Source organism: Acanthochromis polyacanthus, chromosome 4 (genome assembly GCF_021347895.1).
Source record: "Acanthochromis polyacanthus isolate Apoly-LR-REF ecotype Palm Island chromosome 4, KAUST_Apoly_ChrSc, whole genome shotgun sequence".
NCBI classification, from domain to species: Eukaryota; Metazoa; Chordata; class Actinopteri; family Pomacentridae; genus Acanthochromis; species Acanthochromis polyacanthus.
This window is the reverse complement of record NC_067116.1, coordinates 16,553,628-16,572,940: the sequence shown is the minus strand read 5'-3', so window position 1 is coordinate 16,572,940 and position 19,313 is coordinate 16,553,628. Positions and strand designations below refer to the sequence as shown.

General features: G+C 40.0%; 1 protein-coding gene across 1 annotated transcript; it reads left to right on the top strand.

The window, feature by feature from the left end:
* Positions 1-106: 106 nt before the first annotated feature.
* mccc1 (methylcrotonyl-CoA carboxylase subunit) lies at positions 107-18,558 on the top strand. The gene is made up of 19 exons (XM_022194580.2): positions 107-417; positions 923-966; positions 4,571-4,710; positions 4,841-4,936; positions 5,109-5,230; positions 6,068-6,215; positions 6,292-6,413; positions 6,525-6,636; positions 7,918-7,999; positions 8,084-8,211; positions 8,346-8,529; positions 8,936-9,045; positions 9,181-9,397; positions 9,482-9,568; positions 10,814-10,863; positions 11,147-11,284; positions 14,205-14,312; positions 14,857-14,928; positions 17,008-18,558. The coding sequence occupies exons 1-19, from the start codon at positions 362-364 to the stop codon at positions 17,137-17,139; spliced, it is 2,148 nt and encodes a 715-aa protein (XP_022050272.1). The 5' UTR covers positions 107-361; the 3' UTR covers positions 17,140-18,558.
* The last annotated feature ends 755 nt before the right edge of the window (positions 18,559-19,313 follow it).

The window sequence follows — 19,313 nt, the reverse complement described above, 5'->3', positions numbered from 1 at the left end:
CTGTGATTGTTCCTGAGCTGCTGTTTGTCAGAGGAGGCTTCCCCTGCTGGTCATGTCTGGTAACTGCAGCCTCCTCCCCGCCTCATTTTCCCTCCTTCTCATTGGCTGTCCACACTACGAGTCCCGGGAAAGGTCATAAATAAGGAAGACGAAAAATAATAGGTTTGGACAGTGATTTCGTCGCGCATGTAACATTTTAGATGCCCCCAAAGCACTCTTTGGTCCACGTCCATTGTACCGCAACCTCTGAAAAAGAAACAAACCGTATATGAGCAGTTTTTAAATTCCCGCTTTGCTTTTCCTTTAGCTGGTCATTTAGACAGGTAGCTAGCTGGCACTGCTAACTGAGCAGTGGGTAACTATGGCCGCTGTTATTCTGAGTTTCCCAACTCTGCAGGGTCTGAGGATATTTACACAGTGAGTACATTAAAGTTGCAATAATACTGTAATAAAACATGCTCTCTTTTCTTCTGACGTCTCCCAATGCTTCCATATTTAGCTCATTTTCAACGTTAGCTGACAGTCTTACCTATCTAGATGAACTGCTGTGACTTGTGTAGCTAATATCGTAAATTATCTACTAATGACCAGGATTTCTGACCTGGTTGAAGTTTCATCTTGTTTCCGTTTAGCACGAAGACGATGTGAAAACATTTGTAATCCAGCGAGCTAACAGATAAGACAAAATTTGCGCAAGGTTAAATAAAGGTAGCAGACTGACAGCTAACGTGGCTAATGTTGCTGATACAACATGCATACTCTTGTGTCTTTATCTCTACTATTAACCTTTAACCTAGTTGTGTCAGTTCCAGTCCTGTGTTATTTAGGCTGCATTTTATTTAATATGTGTGTCTCATTCACATCTGCACAACATTTATCAGTCTTATGGAAATGTTTCTAAATGAAATGTTTAATTTCACAGAAAACTGTCATGGACCAAAAGAGGCGTGAGGTTTGTGTCAGGAGGTGAGTGAATCATAGCAAACATATATACGGGTTGACAAACGATAACTGAACCCCCTGACCCCCACACAGAGAGGATCCAGTGTCTGTTATGGTGTGGGAAGACAGAGGGAACCATCACTGCAAATACAGAGCTGTTTTCAGTGATCCTCTTTACCTGATGATGAAACAAGACCCGGCCAACAGAGTGCATGTGTCTGAACCTCTCTGTGGTCCAAATATTTGTATTTGTGTACAGCTGATGTTGCATTTTTGTTTGTTTCTCTCCTGTTCCTTACACATTTCACAGTGCACATGTGGAGCCTGTTCGTCTACAAATGTCTTGTCTTCTGAAAATAGTTTGAAAATTAACCATTCTTGTGGTTTAGAGCGGCAAATTCTTCTAGGTTCATTTTGTGTCAACTCAACAAAGGTGGTTGCTTGACATCTCAAACTCCGTTGAAACTTTGTAGGAATGATCTTTGGCATCTGACGCTACAATTTTTTAAGGCTGAAATTCCAACATTTTCATAATTTTCAGTAAATCGTTCGCAAGCTGGAAATTAAACGAGATTACACTTTCAGATGTCCATATCTCTTGAAGTATATGTCCTACAGTTTTCACATTTTCAGGAGATGTTTATTCTTTTCTGGTGAATGGAGAGAATGCAGCAAACACTGGCAAACAAGTATCAGATGTGTGCTTAAGACCTCTCAGATTCTGTTCAGAAATTACAAAAAAGGGATTTTTTTAAAAAATAGAGAAAAATCTAATATAAAATCTTATATAATTTGATGAATGTTATTGTGAGAATGCCATCTGAATGACACTATTGATGCTGAGAAAGCTTTCATATCTTAGAGATGGCAGTTATGGCCAATCAAAGTTGACACATGCAAAAAAGAAAAATAAGCAAAACAATTCCAAATGACCAGATGGACATCTTTTATCATGGTTAGGTTGATGAAATATAGGATAGTAGGAGATGGAAGTATCATCCATCTATTTATTGTTTTACACACATTTACTAAAACTGCATTCTTTCTTTCAACCAGTAGGGGGTGAATCCTCTGGGGTCAGTTGTTCAAAGGTAATCTGATTGGATTTTGTTTATCGGATTGGATCAAATCTTGAAAATGGGTTGTTCAAAAGGGAAAGACGGATTCTGAAATCGGATTAGATCATGTAATCCAATCCTAGTTTGAATCTGGATCAAACCTTCAGTTTGTGTTGTTCAAAGCATTTCAGTAGGATCTGGATAACTTTGATCCCAAAAAGCAGCATTATCCTGATCCCAACAGGGGGTAGAATTTCAAGGTGGATTTCAGGAAGAAAATGTAGCAAAACTGTACAATTGGTCAAATGATCAATTTGTATCATTTGTGTATATACTTTTATTTATATTTTGCACTTGGTTTGTTGTTAATGATAAAGTACATAAAGGAGACATAGGCTACCAATTACCCCTTTCAGTATAGCAAAGTAAAAATAAAATAAAAATGATCTTGTCCCCAAGACATAAACGGATTTCCCCAAACAGATTTGAATAACAAACAAAAATAATATATTCAGTATTTCTGTGATTCATCAGCCCAATTACTGCAGAACAACCTGGACCTTCACCTGTAGAGCCACCAGGCACAGGAACTCAGAAAGGAGGCTTGAAGCGTCCATTGCCAACTAATAATGATGCCTACGAATTGCTCATTGAACGAGAAACTGAAAGAGCAGAAGCACAGATACTCCTGGCAGAGGAACAAATCAAGCTGGCCAAACTGCAGCAAACCAGGGCTAAACTTCAGATCTGCCTCCTAAAAGCCAGGCTTGAAAATGCTGGTCTCTCATACTCCGATGAAGAACCCTGAACATTCTTTATATAGTTAATGATTGGACATCTAGCCTTTTTTCAATTTAAGAGTTTTTCCAAAATATCTACGGTGTATTTGTTAATGTATTTGTTATTTGTTGTTGCTCAGATGAGTGATCATAAAAAAATAATATAGAAGTGGATGTTTATCTTATTTTTGTGTTTTGTCTCAAAATAAAAAGCACTTAGTGACCCCATGTTGGCTGTTTTACCTGTTCTTTACGTTGCCGGTAGCCCACATTGTGTTATGTTTTCCCATTTAGAGCACTGGAAATCCGGATTTGGTAATCTCAAAAACTGTGTATCTGGATCAGGATGATCCAATCCAATGTTGCTTTGAAAAACCGGCATAAAAGTAAGACGGATTACCTGATCCTGGATAGCAAGAAATGGGATTTCCAAATCTGGATACTTTTTATCCAGATTACTTATTTTGAGCAACTGGCCCCTGGTGACAAAACTTAAGACAGTTTGCCAATATTGCCAAACAAGCAGATGCTGACTTGTTTGCCAACATTTGCTGCATCCTCTCCATTCACCAGAAATGTCTTAATGTCTCCAGAAGAAGACTGTAGGACATTCACTTCAAGAGACATGCACATCTGAAAGTGGCATCTCGTTCAATTTCCAACTCGCGAGAGATTTATTGAAAATTTCAATTGCATGAAAAATTCTGACAATGTTGGAATTTCAGCTAAAACAAATGGCCAAATGTCAGGTTCAGATGATTCCTACAAAGTTTCAAGAGATTCTGAGACGGTCAAACAACCGACCTCCCCTAATTGCACTGAGTTGACACAAAATGGTCCAAGCAGAGGAATAGTTTTTGAGAATCCGTACCCATTCAAGCTGTTCTGGTTGCATATGGTGGTCAAACATCTCACTAAGACAGTTTTAAGGTTGTTTTTTTCTTTCATTTTTCACCTCCCTTTACTGTAGCTCTGATGTTTGTGAAACTTCAAATGACAGCATCTGTTGAGCTAACTTGCAAAGTGATGCTTATGTTTGGGATAAAAACTGTAAAAATTTGCTCTTGATTTTTAAGTCAAATATATTAAAACATGCGCTTCCGGTCAAAAGTTAGGACACACCTTTTCATTCAATGCTTTTTGTTTATTTGTAGTATTTTCTACATTGTAGATTAGTACTAAAGATTAACACTGTTTGTTTTCAACATAAATATGTATTCTTTTACAGTTTTGATGTCTTCAGTGTTAATCTACAATGTAGAAAATAATTAAATAAAAAGCACTGAATGACAAGGTGTGTCCAAACTTTTGACTGGAATGGTCCAAACCAGAGATTTGTTAATGTGACAAAGTAGACATGTAATACTGCAGCTAACTTGTGATTTTCTTTTCATATAAGTCTAATACTAAAATTAACATTCTAAAAAGCCCAGGGACATTCCTTTGCCCCCTCAATGACAGTCCTTTACAGAGAAAAGGAGCTTCCATGCATTTGAGAAGCTGCACTGACAGACTGTTTAAAATATTTTCTTGATTCTTGACTGAAATTATTGCACGATTACCAAAATTAGAGCAAATTTAATCTCATATATTAGCTGCCATACACTGTGCTTCCTGAACCATTATCTGTGCTGTGGTTGCATCATAACAGGGAACGCTGTTTTTTTTTTTTTCAAAAGACTTTGAAAACAGATCATTTTAAGCCCTTTTCTGTGTTTTTTGCTTCTATTATATGGTTCATTTTATGAACATGGTGTTGTCTTTGTGAAAATTTGCTGTGCTTTTTTCCAGGGATGGGAAAAATAGAAAAAGTGCTGATCGCAAACCGTGGAGAGATCGCCTGCCGTGTGATGCGTACAGCCAAGAAGATGGGTGTGCGCTCTGTGGCGGTGTACAGCGACGCAGACAGACACTCTATGCATGTAGCTATGGTGAGACATTAGATCCTTTTTTTCCTATAAAATGTTTGTCCCTGTACCATACACATCTATTTATCACTACCAGCTGCTGAATATGTGTTGCTTAACTGTTGCTTTCTCTGTCTTTGCTTTGTTTTTCCAGGCAGATGAAGCTTACCATATCGGCCCTCCACCCTCCCAGCAGAGCTACCTCTCTATGGAGAAAGTTTTGGAGGTGGCCAAAAAGTCTGGATCACATGTGAGTAGTTATATATTAGAACCAAATGGCCAAAGTGATAGATTTCTGTAATTATTTTCTTTAATCCTAATCTTGGGCTTAAGATTAATGTTAAGGGTGTTGCACAAGGAGTCTTATTTTTTAATTTTTTAATTGCCCCTGTTGTTCCCTTTTGTATGTGCTGTGTGTGCAGGCGGTCCATCCAGGTTACGGGTTTCTGTCAGAAAACACAGAGTTTGCAGAGGCTTGTAAACAGGAGGGAATAATCTTCATCGGGCCTCCTTCCTCTGCCATCCGAGACATGGGCATTAAGAGGTAACACACGCTTCCACTATCGTTCAGAAGTTTTGGAATGTCATTATTTTTTTAAATAAATCAGTTTATTTCAATGAAGATTAAACATTAAATCAATCAGAAATCCAGTCTAGACATTGTTAATGTGATAAATGACTATTCTAGCAGGAAACAGCTGATTTTTAATGGAATATCTCCATAGGGGTACAGAGGAACATTTCCAGCAACCATCACTCCTGTGTTCTAATGCTACATTGTGTTAGTTAATGGTGTTGAAAGGCTAATTGATGAAAACGTTTGTGCAGTTATGTTAGCACATGACCCCAAACTTTTGAACAGTATGTGTACAGCGCCCTCCATAAATATTGGCACCCCTGGTTAAGATGTGTTCTTTAGCTTCTAATAAATTCATTTTTTTTCTAAATAATATACGACCACAATGGAAAGAGGAAAATCCAACCTTTAATTCAAGTGCATTTATTCAGTGGGGAAAAAAAATCACACATTAAGGAATAATTCTTTTACAACAAATCATGTGTGCCACAATTATTAGCACTCCTGATGTTCAAACTTTGTACAACCCCCTTTTACCAACAAAACAGCACCTAACCTTCTCCTATAATACATTTTTCAACAATTTACAGTTTGAGAGTGTGCTTCTGCAGTAAAAATTGAATTTATTTTAAGGCTTTCAACACATCTTAACCAGGGGTGTCAATAATTATGGAGGGTGCTGTATTTATGTATAATTATTGGCTTTTCATAATTAAAGTACATATTTTTAGATTTTTTGGCACTTTGCTGCTGAGAACTTGGTGTCTTAGCATTAACTTTTATTGTTTTTTTGTCTGTTTTCAGCACATCCAAACACATCATGTCAGCTGCTGGTGTGCCAATCATAGGTGGTTACCATGGAGAGGACCAATCGAATGAGAGACTGCAGGAGGAGGCTGCTCGCATTGGATACCCTGTGATGATCAAGGCAGTCCGTGGAGGAGGAGGAAAGGTGAGAGGAAATGGAAAGTCAGCATAACTTAAACAAACTGTCTGCAACAAACTTAAAACAGTGTTTTGTGTTTTAGGGAATGCGTATTGCACGGTCTGACTCAGACTTCCTGGAGCAGTTAGAGTCAGCGAGGCGAGAAGCCAGAAAATCCTTCAATGATGATGTCATGCTGGTTGAGAAGTTTGTGGAGGACCCCAGGTAACAGAACTCACTACCTGCTAACCATGCAGTCCCACCACCACTTTGTTTTGTTATTTTTTTGACTAAAAGGTGAATTTGTGCCTAATTTTGTCTGTCTGTCTGCTGCAGACACGTGGAGGTTCAGGTGTTTGGGGACATGCATGGTAACGCTGTCTATCTGTTTGAGAGGGACTGCAGCGTCCAGAGGAGACATCAGAAGATCATAGAGGAAGCACCAGGGGTCAGTCAGTGATGATGTTCATGTTATTATTGTTAATTACATTAAGCTGTATTAAGATATTGCAGTTATTAAAGCATTTTGACAGTTGCTGTGAATATGCAAGTGCCACACTGAACCTACAGCGTATAAAGCCCCCTGCAGCAATGCTCTCATTTCAGTTAATCTGATGGCATCAGAACATGTTGGTTCACGTCTGAATGAGCACCCTCCTCTTTCTGCACAAAAGTTGCAATGAAAGTCTTTCTAGGTCGGCCCTCGTAACGCATTCATACCACTGTCAGCACAAAACAAATCTGAACTCATGATAATAGCAGATGTGCAAGAGATTTTCTTTGAGTTTGTGAAACAATTTTTTCTCCACATTTCAGCACCAACATTGGTCCAGCAACATAAAAAGCAAAAGATATTTTTTTTGCCAGAAAACCTCTTACAAACATGTAAGATAAGATACGATCTACTTTATTCATCCCGGAGGAAATATTTTGCCACATTTGAGTACAATACAATAACCAAAGGTTAGTGGAATATGTACAGTTACACAGAGATTAGTAGTGAAATAGAAATAACAAAGAGAACAAAATGCAAGTTTCTAGAAGCGTTGGCGTGAAGTGTCTCGAAAAATAAGAATTAAAATATGATAACACAGGTACAAGATGTAAACTGTACACTAATACTAATAACAAGAAATGTTAACAGAAAATGAATTTAAGTCAGAGTCTACAGATGTGCTGCAATACATGCAAAATGTTTAAAAAAATAAAACTTTACCTCAATGAGGACAGCACACGTTGGATTAGTGAAACCCACTGGTTGGTGATGTTATCTGGGTTTTAAAGAAAGAGAACTCCATGCATTTACACATGCCATACATCAACTTTAATATTGTTTTGAAAAAAAATCCTGGCATAGAGACAGATTATCATCTCACATGTACAGAATTTTCAAAATTTTGAGAATCATAAATAAACTAGACTATTAGTTATTTGAACAGTTTGATAAGCTGCAGATAATTTATATTAAGTTGTTTGTTTAAAATTAAAATTGTTTAAAATGTATTATACATTTAATAAAGCTCTCTTTTAGCTTTATTTTTTTGGAAGCACTGATACTTCCATACTTAACTTTACTGCATAATGTTCTGTCCAGCTGAGGTTACTATCATCCAGTCTATGAGTCTACAGTGTGAAACTGGATATCAGTTTTATGATCACATGAACATATTTCTGCTCACTGTTGAATTGTTTTTCTTTTTTCACTCATCTCCACATGTATTTTTTTCAGCCTGGTATAAGCCCAGAGGTTCGGAGGAAACTTGGAGAAGCTGCAGTTCGAGCAGCTAAAGCTGTGAACTATGTCGGAGCAGGTGAGACCCACAAACACTCCCATTCACTCATCTCACCCCAGGGACTCACAGAACACGTGGTTAGGTGACATTGTCTGTCTGTAGGTACGGTGGAGTTCATCATGGACGCCCAGCACAACTTCTACTTCATGGAGATGAACACCAGGCTGCAGGTGGAGCATCCCGTCTCTGAGATGATCACTGGAACCGACCTGGTGGAGTGGCAGCTCAGGGTGAGATGGGAGGAAAAGTAAAAAGAGGGAGGAGATGGCTGACTGTGCAAATATATGTGCTGAACCTGGAGTGTTTTTCCAATCAGAATCCCTTTTATTGACAGAATTTTATGTTTTGTGCAAATGTCCTCCAGGTGGCAGCAGGGGAGCGACTGCCTCTCCTCCAGGATGACATAATCTTAAGTGGACACTCTTTTGAGGCTCGTATCTATGCTGAGGACCCAAACAACGACTTCCTCCCAGGAGCAGGACCTCTGCTGCATCTGTCCACCCCTGCATCAGACGAGCACATACGCATAGAGACTGGAGTCAGAGAAGGTGGACAAATGACATTTTTCATTTTTTATGCAACAACACTACATGAAAGGATATAGTGTGTCATTTGAAACTTCCTGTCATTGATTGCATTGACATATCTTTAGTCAGATAGAAGAAGGTCCATTGAAAAGAACAAGTAAAGCAAGTTTTTACTAAACTATTTTTAGATTGTTTTCCTTTTTTGATAGTGAAAGCCAAAGACAGAGACAGGAAAAGGAGAGCAGAGGTGGGAGGTGATATGCAACAAATCACCATATATAACCCTTATACATGGAGTGCCTGCTCATCCTAGTGAGATATAGAGGTGCTCTTGCACACACAGTCCTGTCTCTTCCTGTGAAAGCCACAAATAAAATCTGAAATACAGGAAGCTTTGTAACTGAGTTTATTCTGTGTGTGTTTACAGGCGACGAGGTGTCGGCACATTATGACCCAATGATTGCCAAGCTTGTGGTGTGGGGAGAAGACAGATCAGCTGCCTTAAAGAAACTGCGCTATTGCTTACGACAGTACAATGTAAGACACAGAAAGTCTTGTGCTGTTTTAAGATTTCATGTGAATTTTACTGTAAAAGCAATTCATGCAAACATCTGTAACTGTGTTCCATCTTTCTGTGCATCCTCTCTGTCCTCTCTTCCGTCATGTCTTCAGATTGTGGGACTGAACACTAACATAGACTTTTTGCTGAGTCTTTCTGGTCACCCGGAGTTTGAGGCTGGAAACGTGACCACCAGTTTCATCCCTCAGCACTACGCCGACCTCTTTCCCACTCCGAGTGCACCCTCTGGGGCAACGGTCTGCCAGGCGGCCCTGGGCCTGCTGCTGAAGGAGAGGAAACACACACAGGAGTTCACAGAGACCTCCACAAGTGAGGGGGATGGGATTATATTTGTAGTGTGAGGGGAAATGTAAGCTGAGGAACTGATGGTCTATTTCTATGTGTCATTTCCAGAACCATCATCCCCATTTGGTTCCAGCAGCGGCTGGAGAAGCAACATCCATTTTAACAGGAACATGACGCTACAGCTGGGAGACAAAAGTAAGTAACAAACACACTGTGATGCGTTACTGCCCACTAGTGGTCAGGACAGGAGAGAGAGTAGAGAATAGAAGAATAAGATGGACAACAAAATCCTGATAAAAACCGGCCTCAAGTTGTGTCATAGATGAGAAGCAGTTTGTTTACTTTGTTATCAAATGTAATGTTTTTGTTAAACACAAGTCAGGCTGATCTTCCAGCTCCTGGAAAAAGATTCTAGATTTTAATACAGAGAAAACTGCAACAACTGAGTACCTGTTAAACAATATTTATGATCAATTATTTACTATTTTATGTTTTGTAGTATTAATTCATTCATTTAGTTGTGTATAAACGATTAGAAAATGGTGAAACAGGTCCAGTGTAATTTTCTAGAGTTGAAGGTAACATAATGAACATAATTCAGTAATAGACAATTCACCCATAGACAGCTCTCTGGTTTTCACGTTTGTTACACCTCTAACTATAAATGCACTCTGCACAGGTAAAACCCAATTATGGAACAGAACGTAGACATTGAGCTATTTATTGTTTGAATAATCAATGTAATAGGACACACCAGGACAAAAAAAAACAAAACACACCTGTTAGTCGACATGTTTCAATACTTTAGCTCACATAAAAAATGGGTGGGTTCAAACAAAAGGTGCAATCTTCTAAGTTGTGTATCAGATCCAGATGTAAATACCTTCAAAAAACAACTGAAATGTTGATTTCTTGACTCATTTTCATGGTTTGATGTCAAATCCAAATGTCTTCAGTCGACAGCAGAAATGAAGGAATTGGCCTCACTGTTCCAATACTTTTGGAGGGAGTGTATATAACATGCAGTGTGTCTATCTGCAGTTATCACATTGAATATCTGTGTACATTAATCATTTTGGTCCCATTTATGTAGTAACTTGATCATTGATCTTGGGGTGTTTTGAATGCTTTAAAGCTGCAGACTGACAGTGAAGGGTTAAATCTGGTGTTAAATTAGCTGAAGAAATGATTCAGTGTGTTCCTTTTAATTAGCACATGAGTATAGTGGGGGTGGACTCATAATTGTAATTATAATTTATTTAATGACTGCATAATTACGTTAAAGGTTGGTCTAGTCTGCGACAGTTTATTGATGAACTCACATTCATTATTCAATGTTTCTGTTAGAAATGTCACCGCAAGAACAAAAAAATAAGTCTGTGACAAAGATTTTCAACTGAAAACTCTTTTTTAACCATATTTTACTGTCTGTGTTTGCAGAAGTTCATGTGGTCATCACGCATAACAAAGATGGAAGCTACACTATGAAGGTACTGCAGTTTTTCTCTGTGATTTCTAAAACAATGCTTCTAAATTCTTACTGAATGTGGGGAAAGAAGAGCTGACAATATGCATCCCAAGGTACTCATTTTATGTTAATTGCATAACTTTTCACAGTATGTGGGAGACTAGAAATCATGGTAGACAGGCAGCCGGAAGAGTAATAGTGGTGTTTGGTTGGTAATACAACTAGTAGGTGTTAATACTGTCTGGAGCAGAAGCTGCACTCGTCGATCTTCCTACACATTTATCATTTATCACTTTCTTCTTTAGATTGGCGCGGAGGTTTATCATGTAACAGGAGAGGTGGAGATGGAAGGTGGAGCGTCATTCCTGCACTGTTCAGTCAACAGGGTGAAGTCTCGTCCCAAGCTGGTGATTCTGGACAACACGGTGCATCTCTTCTCCATGGTATGTTTCTACCACTGCTGCTGACAAACACATGCTTAGTGGCCCGAACGTAAAATGACATGCTGCATTTACTCAGTGCTCTTTTAACATATGCACAGTTTTGCATTTTTCATTTTCTTTAAGTCAGTGAAGCAGAAGTCACCTGTCATGTTGGTTTCACAGCTACGTGTTTATTTAAAGAAACAAGAAACAGAAACCTGTGGGGGGTTTTTATGGTGTAAACTTAAAATGGTAAATGGTCTGCAGATACACTACCGTTCAAAAGTTTGGGGTCACCTCGGCAATTTAATGTTTTCCATGAAAACTCAAGCTTTTATTCATGTGCTAACATAATTGCACAATGGTTTTCTAACCATCAATTCGCCTTTCAGCACCATTAGCTAACACAATGTAATAAATTTAATAATAATAATTTTAATTTGTAATGCACTTTTCATTTAGGCGAGAAAATCTCAAAGTGCTACATTTAAGATGACAATCATGCAATAAAAACAGAGCAGTCAGATAAAATAAAAATAGAAACATTTAAGGGCACATTCAATTAAAAGCTTTGTTAAAAAGAAAGGTCTTTAAGCCTTTTTAAAAAACATTCACTGTCTGTGGAGCTCTGAGGTGCTCAGGGAGGGAGTTCCAGATTTGATGGGCGGCTGCGGTGAAGGCTCTATCTCCCATAGTCCTGAGTTTGGTTCTGGGCAGACGGAGAAGGTGGCTGTTATTGGTGTGGAGATTTTTTATTGATGGTTGATGGCAGATGAGTTCTTTTAGGTAAACCGGAGCATTACCATGAATGCACTGGTAGGTGAGGAGGGCGATTTTGTACTGGATTCTGGAGGATAGCCAGTGAACGGAGGATGGATATGATATGTTGTCGCTTCCGCACTTTCATCAGGATCCTAGCAGCGCTGTTTTGAATATACTGCAGACTGTTGCTTGGGATCCCGATGAGCAGTGCGTTGCAATAGTCCAGCCTGGAGGAGACAAAGGCGTGGATGAGTTTCTGTGACAGAAAAGATGAGGGTGGGACGGATTTTAGCGAGATTTTTGAGATGGAAAAATGAAGACAGATGTTTGATGTGGTTGTTCGGTGAGGGTCCAGTCTCACACCGAGGTTGGTAACTGCTGATGAGATGGGAATGTCTTGTCCAGAAATGGTGATGGTGGTTGTGGAAGATGTTTGGACCTGATGAGGAGTGCCGACAAGAACAGCTTCAGTTTTGGAGCAGTTTAGCTGAAGAAAGTTTTGACTCATCCAGGCCTTTGTCTCCTCCAAGCAGGAGGTCAGTGGACAGTGCTGATGAAGATGATGATGATGGCAGTGATGAACACATTAGAACACAGGAGTGATGGGTGCTGGAAATGTTCCTCTATACCCCCTTTGTAGATATTCCACTAAAAATCATCCATTTCCAGCTAGAATAGTCATTTACCACATTAACAATGTCTAGACTGGCGCCCAGGTAGCTCAACTGGTTGAGCAGGCGGCTCATAAACAGGTTATAATCCCCAATGCCCCCTGGGTTTGACTCCAGCTCGTAACCCTTTGGTGCAGGTGTCTTCCCCCCCCCCCCCCCCCCCATTCTTCTCCCTACTTTCCTGTCTGCCTCTCTACTAATAAAGCCAACAAGAGGCCAAAAAAAGAACTTAAAAAAAAACCCAATGTCTAGACTGTATTTCTGATTAATTTATTATCTTCGTTGAAAAATAAAAACAGATTTTGTTTAAAAAAAAAAAGAACATTTGTTAATGACCCCAAACTTTTTAACACTGGGAGCTGAAGCAGACTGTAGATGTGTAAGTTAATAAGCCTATCAGTGTCATCGCCCCATTGCTGAAGCGCAAGCAGATCTGACACTAATTAGGCTGCAGTATTTGTACTTCCATTGTTGAGCTGCTGCATCCTGTTCTTATGAAGTGCAAAAACAGTTTTTAACCTAATTCTTTCAGCTGCAGCTGTGGTGGTGGTAAATGGTCATGTAAACAAAATCTTATTCAAAGCAGTAAGTGGGCTTACAGCAAAGTTTGAAAAAGGTCAACAAGTACAAGGATTCAGTGCTTTAATCAGTCTGTTTTAAAATGAGATTGTGATACAGAGACATATAGAATAATGAAATGGCTCTGAAATTTCTTGCAGTCAACAACAAAAGCAAGACTGGAGTTTGGTCCTCTGACAATCTGTATCACTCACAATCAAGTTTTAAATAGTTTCTCTAAACTGCCCCATTCCTCAGAGACCCTCTTACTGCCTGCACACTGAGCTCCATGGGGTCCTGTACTGCTGGTGCTATTTCCCAAGAGAACTGATTGATCACTTAGCAGCATTTTTGATCTGTTATCTCAAACATAACCTGCTGTGGAGTCGATTATATGTGCAGCATAAGTTGCCGTAGCGATGAACCCTGATAAGAAGTGGACCACTGTTGAAGCCTTGAAAACCCAGAATTAACCCTAAATGACCTGCCTTAGTCGTGTTTCGTAGCACAGGCTTTCGAAGATGTTGGAATTAGTATGACGTGAGCCGAAGCAAAATAACAAATGCACACTTTACAGAATCTGAAACCAGAGATCATTTTGCACTTTTGCGTGAATAATTACAGGAAAACATATTAAGTTCTAAGTGGGTGAGCTTAAGTAAGCTTGAAAATGTGTTGTCTTCAGCTATTACTTGCTTGTACTGTTTACAGCTGATTTACTGCAGGTTCTTTGCAGATTATGTAAAAGCCGCAAATCCACACTTTGCTCTGTCAGTTTAAAGAGATCTTCACCTGACACCGCACAAACTCCCCTCCTGTCGTATTTTCTGGCTGTTAACGAACGCTCAACGTCTGACATCCGCCGAAATTGAAGCCCGTTGGCATCCTCTTTCCTCGGCCGTCAGTCAGCTGTCACCTCGCTCTCTGACATCTCTGCATCTCTGCTGCAGGAGGGAAGCTCCCAGGTGTCTGTCCCGGTGCTCAAGCATCTGGCTGGTGTGAGCGGATCTGGAGCTCAGGGTGGAGCTGTGGCCCCCATGACCGGAACCATAGAGAAGGTGAATGTGTTTGATGTTTGATTGCTGCTCTGAATCAGTGAACAGGGTACATTAAACTGTCAGTAACCACTGCAACAATACTAACGCCATGCTGAAAGTTAGCTCATTTAGGAAACAAACTGATTTAATTCATGACAAGCAAACTTTAAAGAAAAGATGACAGTTTGAATTGAATTATGGCTGTTGTAGAAGCTTAGTAACCTTTTCTTGCTGCTACTAAAATTGACTTGAAAACTGTGATTTTTTGCCTCCACCTTGTCTGTTGTTTTTATTCCTGGGGACACCTCTGAGTACCTTCAGTATACTGTCAGACAGTGTAATGAGGCTGAAGCAGACATGATAAGAGCAGACCAAGCAGCTGAAATGAATTTGAAGATGACCGAGCCACAAATTTAAAAACAAACTTGCAGCAATCTGAGCAAGAAGTGATAAAGACATGAATTACTTTTGTATTACTCATGAGCCAGAATATTTAATTTGATGTAAGTCTGAACGTCCTCCATCCAGACACATGCAGATTAACTGGCTGTTGTTTTGTGTTCAGGTGCTGGTGAAGGCTGGAGATAAAGTGAATGTTGGAGACCCGCTGATGGTCATGATTGCCATGAAGATGGAGGTGAGGGACTCATGCTGGCTCTGCTCACACAGTCTGACCTTTTAACCGGTCCACAGCTGTGGTCTGAAGTCTACAAGCACTGACCGTGGACATTATGTCATAGTAATATTGGGATTTACAACCCAAGAATTTAGTGCACAACTTTAATAATTTTTTGGATTTTCTGAAATCAGAACAGGATCAACATTATACATATTATGCACCTAATATTTGTTCCTTAGAAACCCCTGACCAGCTTCTGTAGCCACTCTGGTTGGATATTTGGCCACTTTCTTGACTTTTAAGCGCAGTATTTATGACAAAATTGAGATCAGGACTTTGGGAAGGCCATTACAAAAGCCTCACGTTAGCTTGCTTTAGTTTGTCTGAGGTCATCGTCCTGTTGAAACTCTGTTGTGTCCACATTTCAAATGTTGATAGACAATGCTAAACATCTTTGAAGTAGTCGTCTTTATTGTTTAATCCACTTTGTACAAATGACCATTTCCCCTGCTTCTACAGAGGATGATAATACCTCCGCCATGCTTAACAGCTGGTACAGTGTTGGTGGGATTGGATAGCTTGGAAAATCCAAACTGAATCTCCATGTAATCTCCTATCTGCATGTTAGGAGATACAGGAGAGTCAGTTTGGCACTGGGCGAATTGAATCGCGTTTCCCTCCCGGGACAGTTTGGTACGACCAATCATAGCACGGGAGGCGGGAGTTAATGCTGCGTCATCTTCAGCGCCTCAAAGATGATGCCAGAGGAGGAGGAGGAGGGGGGCCAAAGCGAATCTTTTTGTGGTCTCTTGGTGTTTTGGATGGCGTTAGTCGTTGCCTCATTTCCGACGATGAGGAGGCAGTGGATGGCTCGTTACTTTCGTCTTCTTGCCATTATTTGTACAGAGGAAAATCCCGTTCCAAACGTGTGAGTAAATTTAAGCAACTTTTACACATACGCACCGACTTGGTTTTGACTCCGATTTAAAGTTATTCCTAACACCGCTAATCGTTCGGAAGGAGTCTTTTGTTGCGTAGCCTTTTCAAAAATAAGTGTTGTACTTGAGAGTACCCCATGTATTCACAGATTTTTGTGACAAAAACGGCAGTAATCATTCACCGCGACGCTTTCTCGGCTGCATGCCATTGTTGTTTGGACTACATGGACTTCAAGGTCGATTTGTTTGTGCGTCACATCCGTCTTCCGCTGATTGGTTCTTTCTCGTTCAAGCTGCATTCGTTAGCCCCTCCTTTTTGAAATCGTCTCCTATCATCACAATGCCAGACTGCCTTTATTTGTATTTATATTAATACATAAATAAAGTCAGTCTGGATTTTCCAGGCAAGGGATTGGAAGCCTCACCTCTACTCCTCCAAACATACGTCTGGTTATTGTGACAGGTAACTCGGTCTGTTTTTCAGCTGACCATTACACTTTCCTGCAGAGGGCTTTTTCTTGTTCATGTGGTCTGCTGCAAACTTAAGTGGAGCTTGAAGGTGTTGATCCTGGAGCAGTGGCTTCTTTCTTGGATGAAAAACTCTCAGTCCATGTTGATGTGAAACTCACTTTACTGTAGATAGCAACACTTACGCTCCAGCACTGTTTCTCGGTGGTTCCTACCCGTCCAAACCAATGTCTTTACGGCTGAGGAGAATGAGAACTACATCTACCGATAGCTTGTGTGATTGTTTGGACTGATCTTAGAATCTGCCGTTATTTAGAAATAACACAAGACGTTGTGTGAATCTACAATCCTCTTTTTAAGGTCCACAATGACCTCATTGGACTTTCCCATTATAGAAGACATATCCTGTGGTCATGGAAAGGATGTTAATCTGTTTCAGATGGGTCAAATTATTGATCTGTTTCAAGCAAAGAAAACGACTAAAGAGATTTCTGAAACTACTAAAATCAGGTTAGTTTTTTGGCCGGTCAGTGCATGTTGTAAAATCATCCTGCTGCTGAAGAACAGCTCAAAGTAATCCTTGGAAGTCCAGTAATACTATCACGTTCATGTCAGTGATGATTGCACATATACACACTTTACTGACTTTGTATTTGTATTGATTTTTTTCCCCGTGTTTTTCTCTCTGCAGCACACAATTCGGGCGCCCAAGTCGGGTGTGATCAAGAGGGTTTTCTTCAGCGAGGGCTCCCAGGCCAACCGCCACGCTGCTCTGGTTGAGCTGGAAGAGGAGGTGGAAGAGGGGGAGGGCGGCAGCCAGTAAACAGACACACAGTCAAACCCACAAAAACAGTGAGAGTCAGCAGAGAGAGTGTTAGACTGACTCACTGTCCCCCCAGCGGTCACACTGAGGGAGTTTTGGCTTCCTGCACTACATTAATATTTCCTAAAATGCGAGTCAGGAGGGTGAGTTTGGGGCAGTCTGGAATAAATGAGGCAAAAATGATCACACTGCACTGGTACTCGCATGCAGCTAGAGAGGTTAAAAGCAGCGGGGTTGAATAGTAAATTGAATCTTCTGGACAGTGGCCTTTTCACACAGCACAGTCTTGCCTTCATGTTGACTAACTGTCTCTGCTTGTAGTTATTTTTTCTTTTTTTTTTTGGTCTTGCGTTCCTTCTCTGTGTTGGTTTCTGTTGGTGGTATAGTGCTGGTTAAAGAGCTATGAAATCCTAACCTTTTGATGAGAACAGTTTAATGCTGTGTCCCCAATGCACAGTGTGTGAACGTCTTTGTGTGCACGGTAGCAAAACGAGTATGAGTATCAGTACATTTGAGGCAGGAGACGGCAAGAGGGAAATTCTCAAACGCTGTCTGAAAGATGCCTTCGTGGACCAGAAATAGTTACTGATCGCTCTGGGAGAAATTGTCTTTCTACATGACCTTAAGATATTCATCCTCATGCCCATATGTTGCAGTAGAATTATTGGCTTTATGAGTCTGTCTGGGGTAGAAAGAATGTCAGTGAAAACCTTGTGCATCTATTTTTGGATTCTGTAAGCTGAGGAAACTCTTCTATTGCATTTATATGTTGTATACCTGCAGATAGTTACAAGTCTTTGCTGCTAAGCTTGAAGCAACTCAGCTGGTTTTCTTATATCAAGAAAAATGGGCAATTTGGAGACGAACTGAGAGAAAAGAACTGGATGCAAAAACATTTTGTGTTGGTGTTTAATGGCCAGTTTCTCAAAATCTGCCTGTTCCAGCCTGACTCCAGACTCCACCACTCATGATGTCAGTGCAGAGGAAAGTGTAAGCAGGATTAGACTTTGAATCATGGTTACAATAGAAAAACACTCCAGATTAACTTCTGCTCAGATGATTCTGATAACAAATAGAAGTCACATGTACAGGGTTTTTGTGACCAGATTTGGCTCTAGGTTCAAAATGCCATTTGAAGGATGAAACGCCGGTCACAGAGAGCTTTTTAGTAGACAGATGGTTTGCTTCTGTGTAAATCCGCCTACAGTCCGAGTGATTACAGCACAGACAGAACGGGAGCTGGACCTGCTTCTGTGGATCTCTCTTCTTACTAACTGGTATGTTTTGAGGCCTTGTAGACTAAAACTGTCAGTGTAAAAACTTGTGTTCATTTCCTGGATTGTTTGTAGATGTATGACTGATTTGAAAAAAAAAATATTGTACTAGGCAAATACTGTAATAAATCTTTTTCTAAGTATACACAGCCTCGTGTCATATCTGGTGAGTAGAGGATTTAGAATCCTAAGTTTCAGATTGTAGCCGATGTACTTATCACCTTTGATGTGTCTATTCAGGCTCAAATTAAAGGTCTTGTAAGTTAAAATAGTGAAAACAGCGCTGGGGCGGTGCAGAGGTTAAATGTTATATGTTGATAAAATGCCTGTTATAGAAAAGATCAAAACACCCAATGGAGCTCAGCTGGGTTTGTGCTGCTCTGTAACAGTGTTTAGGTAGACAGACATCCGTATAAACAACAATCAGTTCATTCATTTTTTTAGAGTTTTCTCTTTTGTAAAAGCTATTGATGTATTATAAAAACCAGATTTAAAGATGGAGCCTGCTCATGTAGCAGAAAACATTGTGCAGCTGACTAGTTTTTCTCCCTGCTGTCTTCACCTGCTGCTTCCTGCTCTGCTCATAGACTCCACATTGTAGATCAGATGGAGATAAGATGCCTTTATGATCAATGTACATCAATGAACACAATAATAAATGATCAATGAACACAGTTCTGTTGGAGGTGTCTTACAGTAGCAGCATGAGTTGTAGTGGAAATCACAATGTAGGATATAGACACTACCAGTCAAAAGTGTGGACACACCGTCTCATCCAGTGCTTCTCTTTCTTTTGTATTATTTTATACATTGTAGATTAAAGGAATAGAGTAGAATAGAATATCCTTTATTAGTCCCTCAAGAGGAAATTTGCAATAGCACAGCAGCAGTGATGGTAAG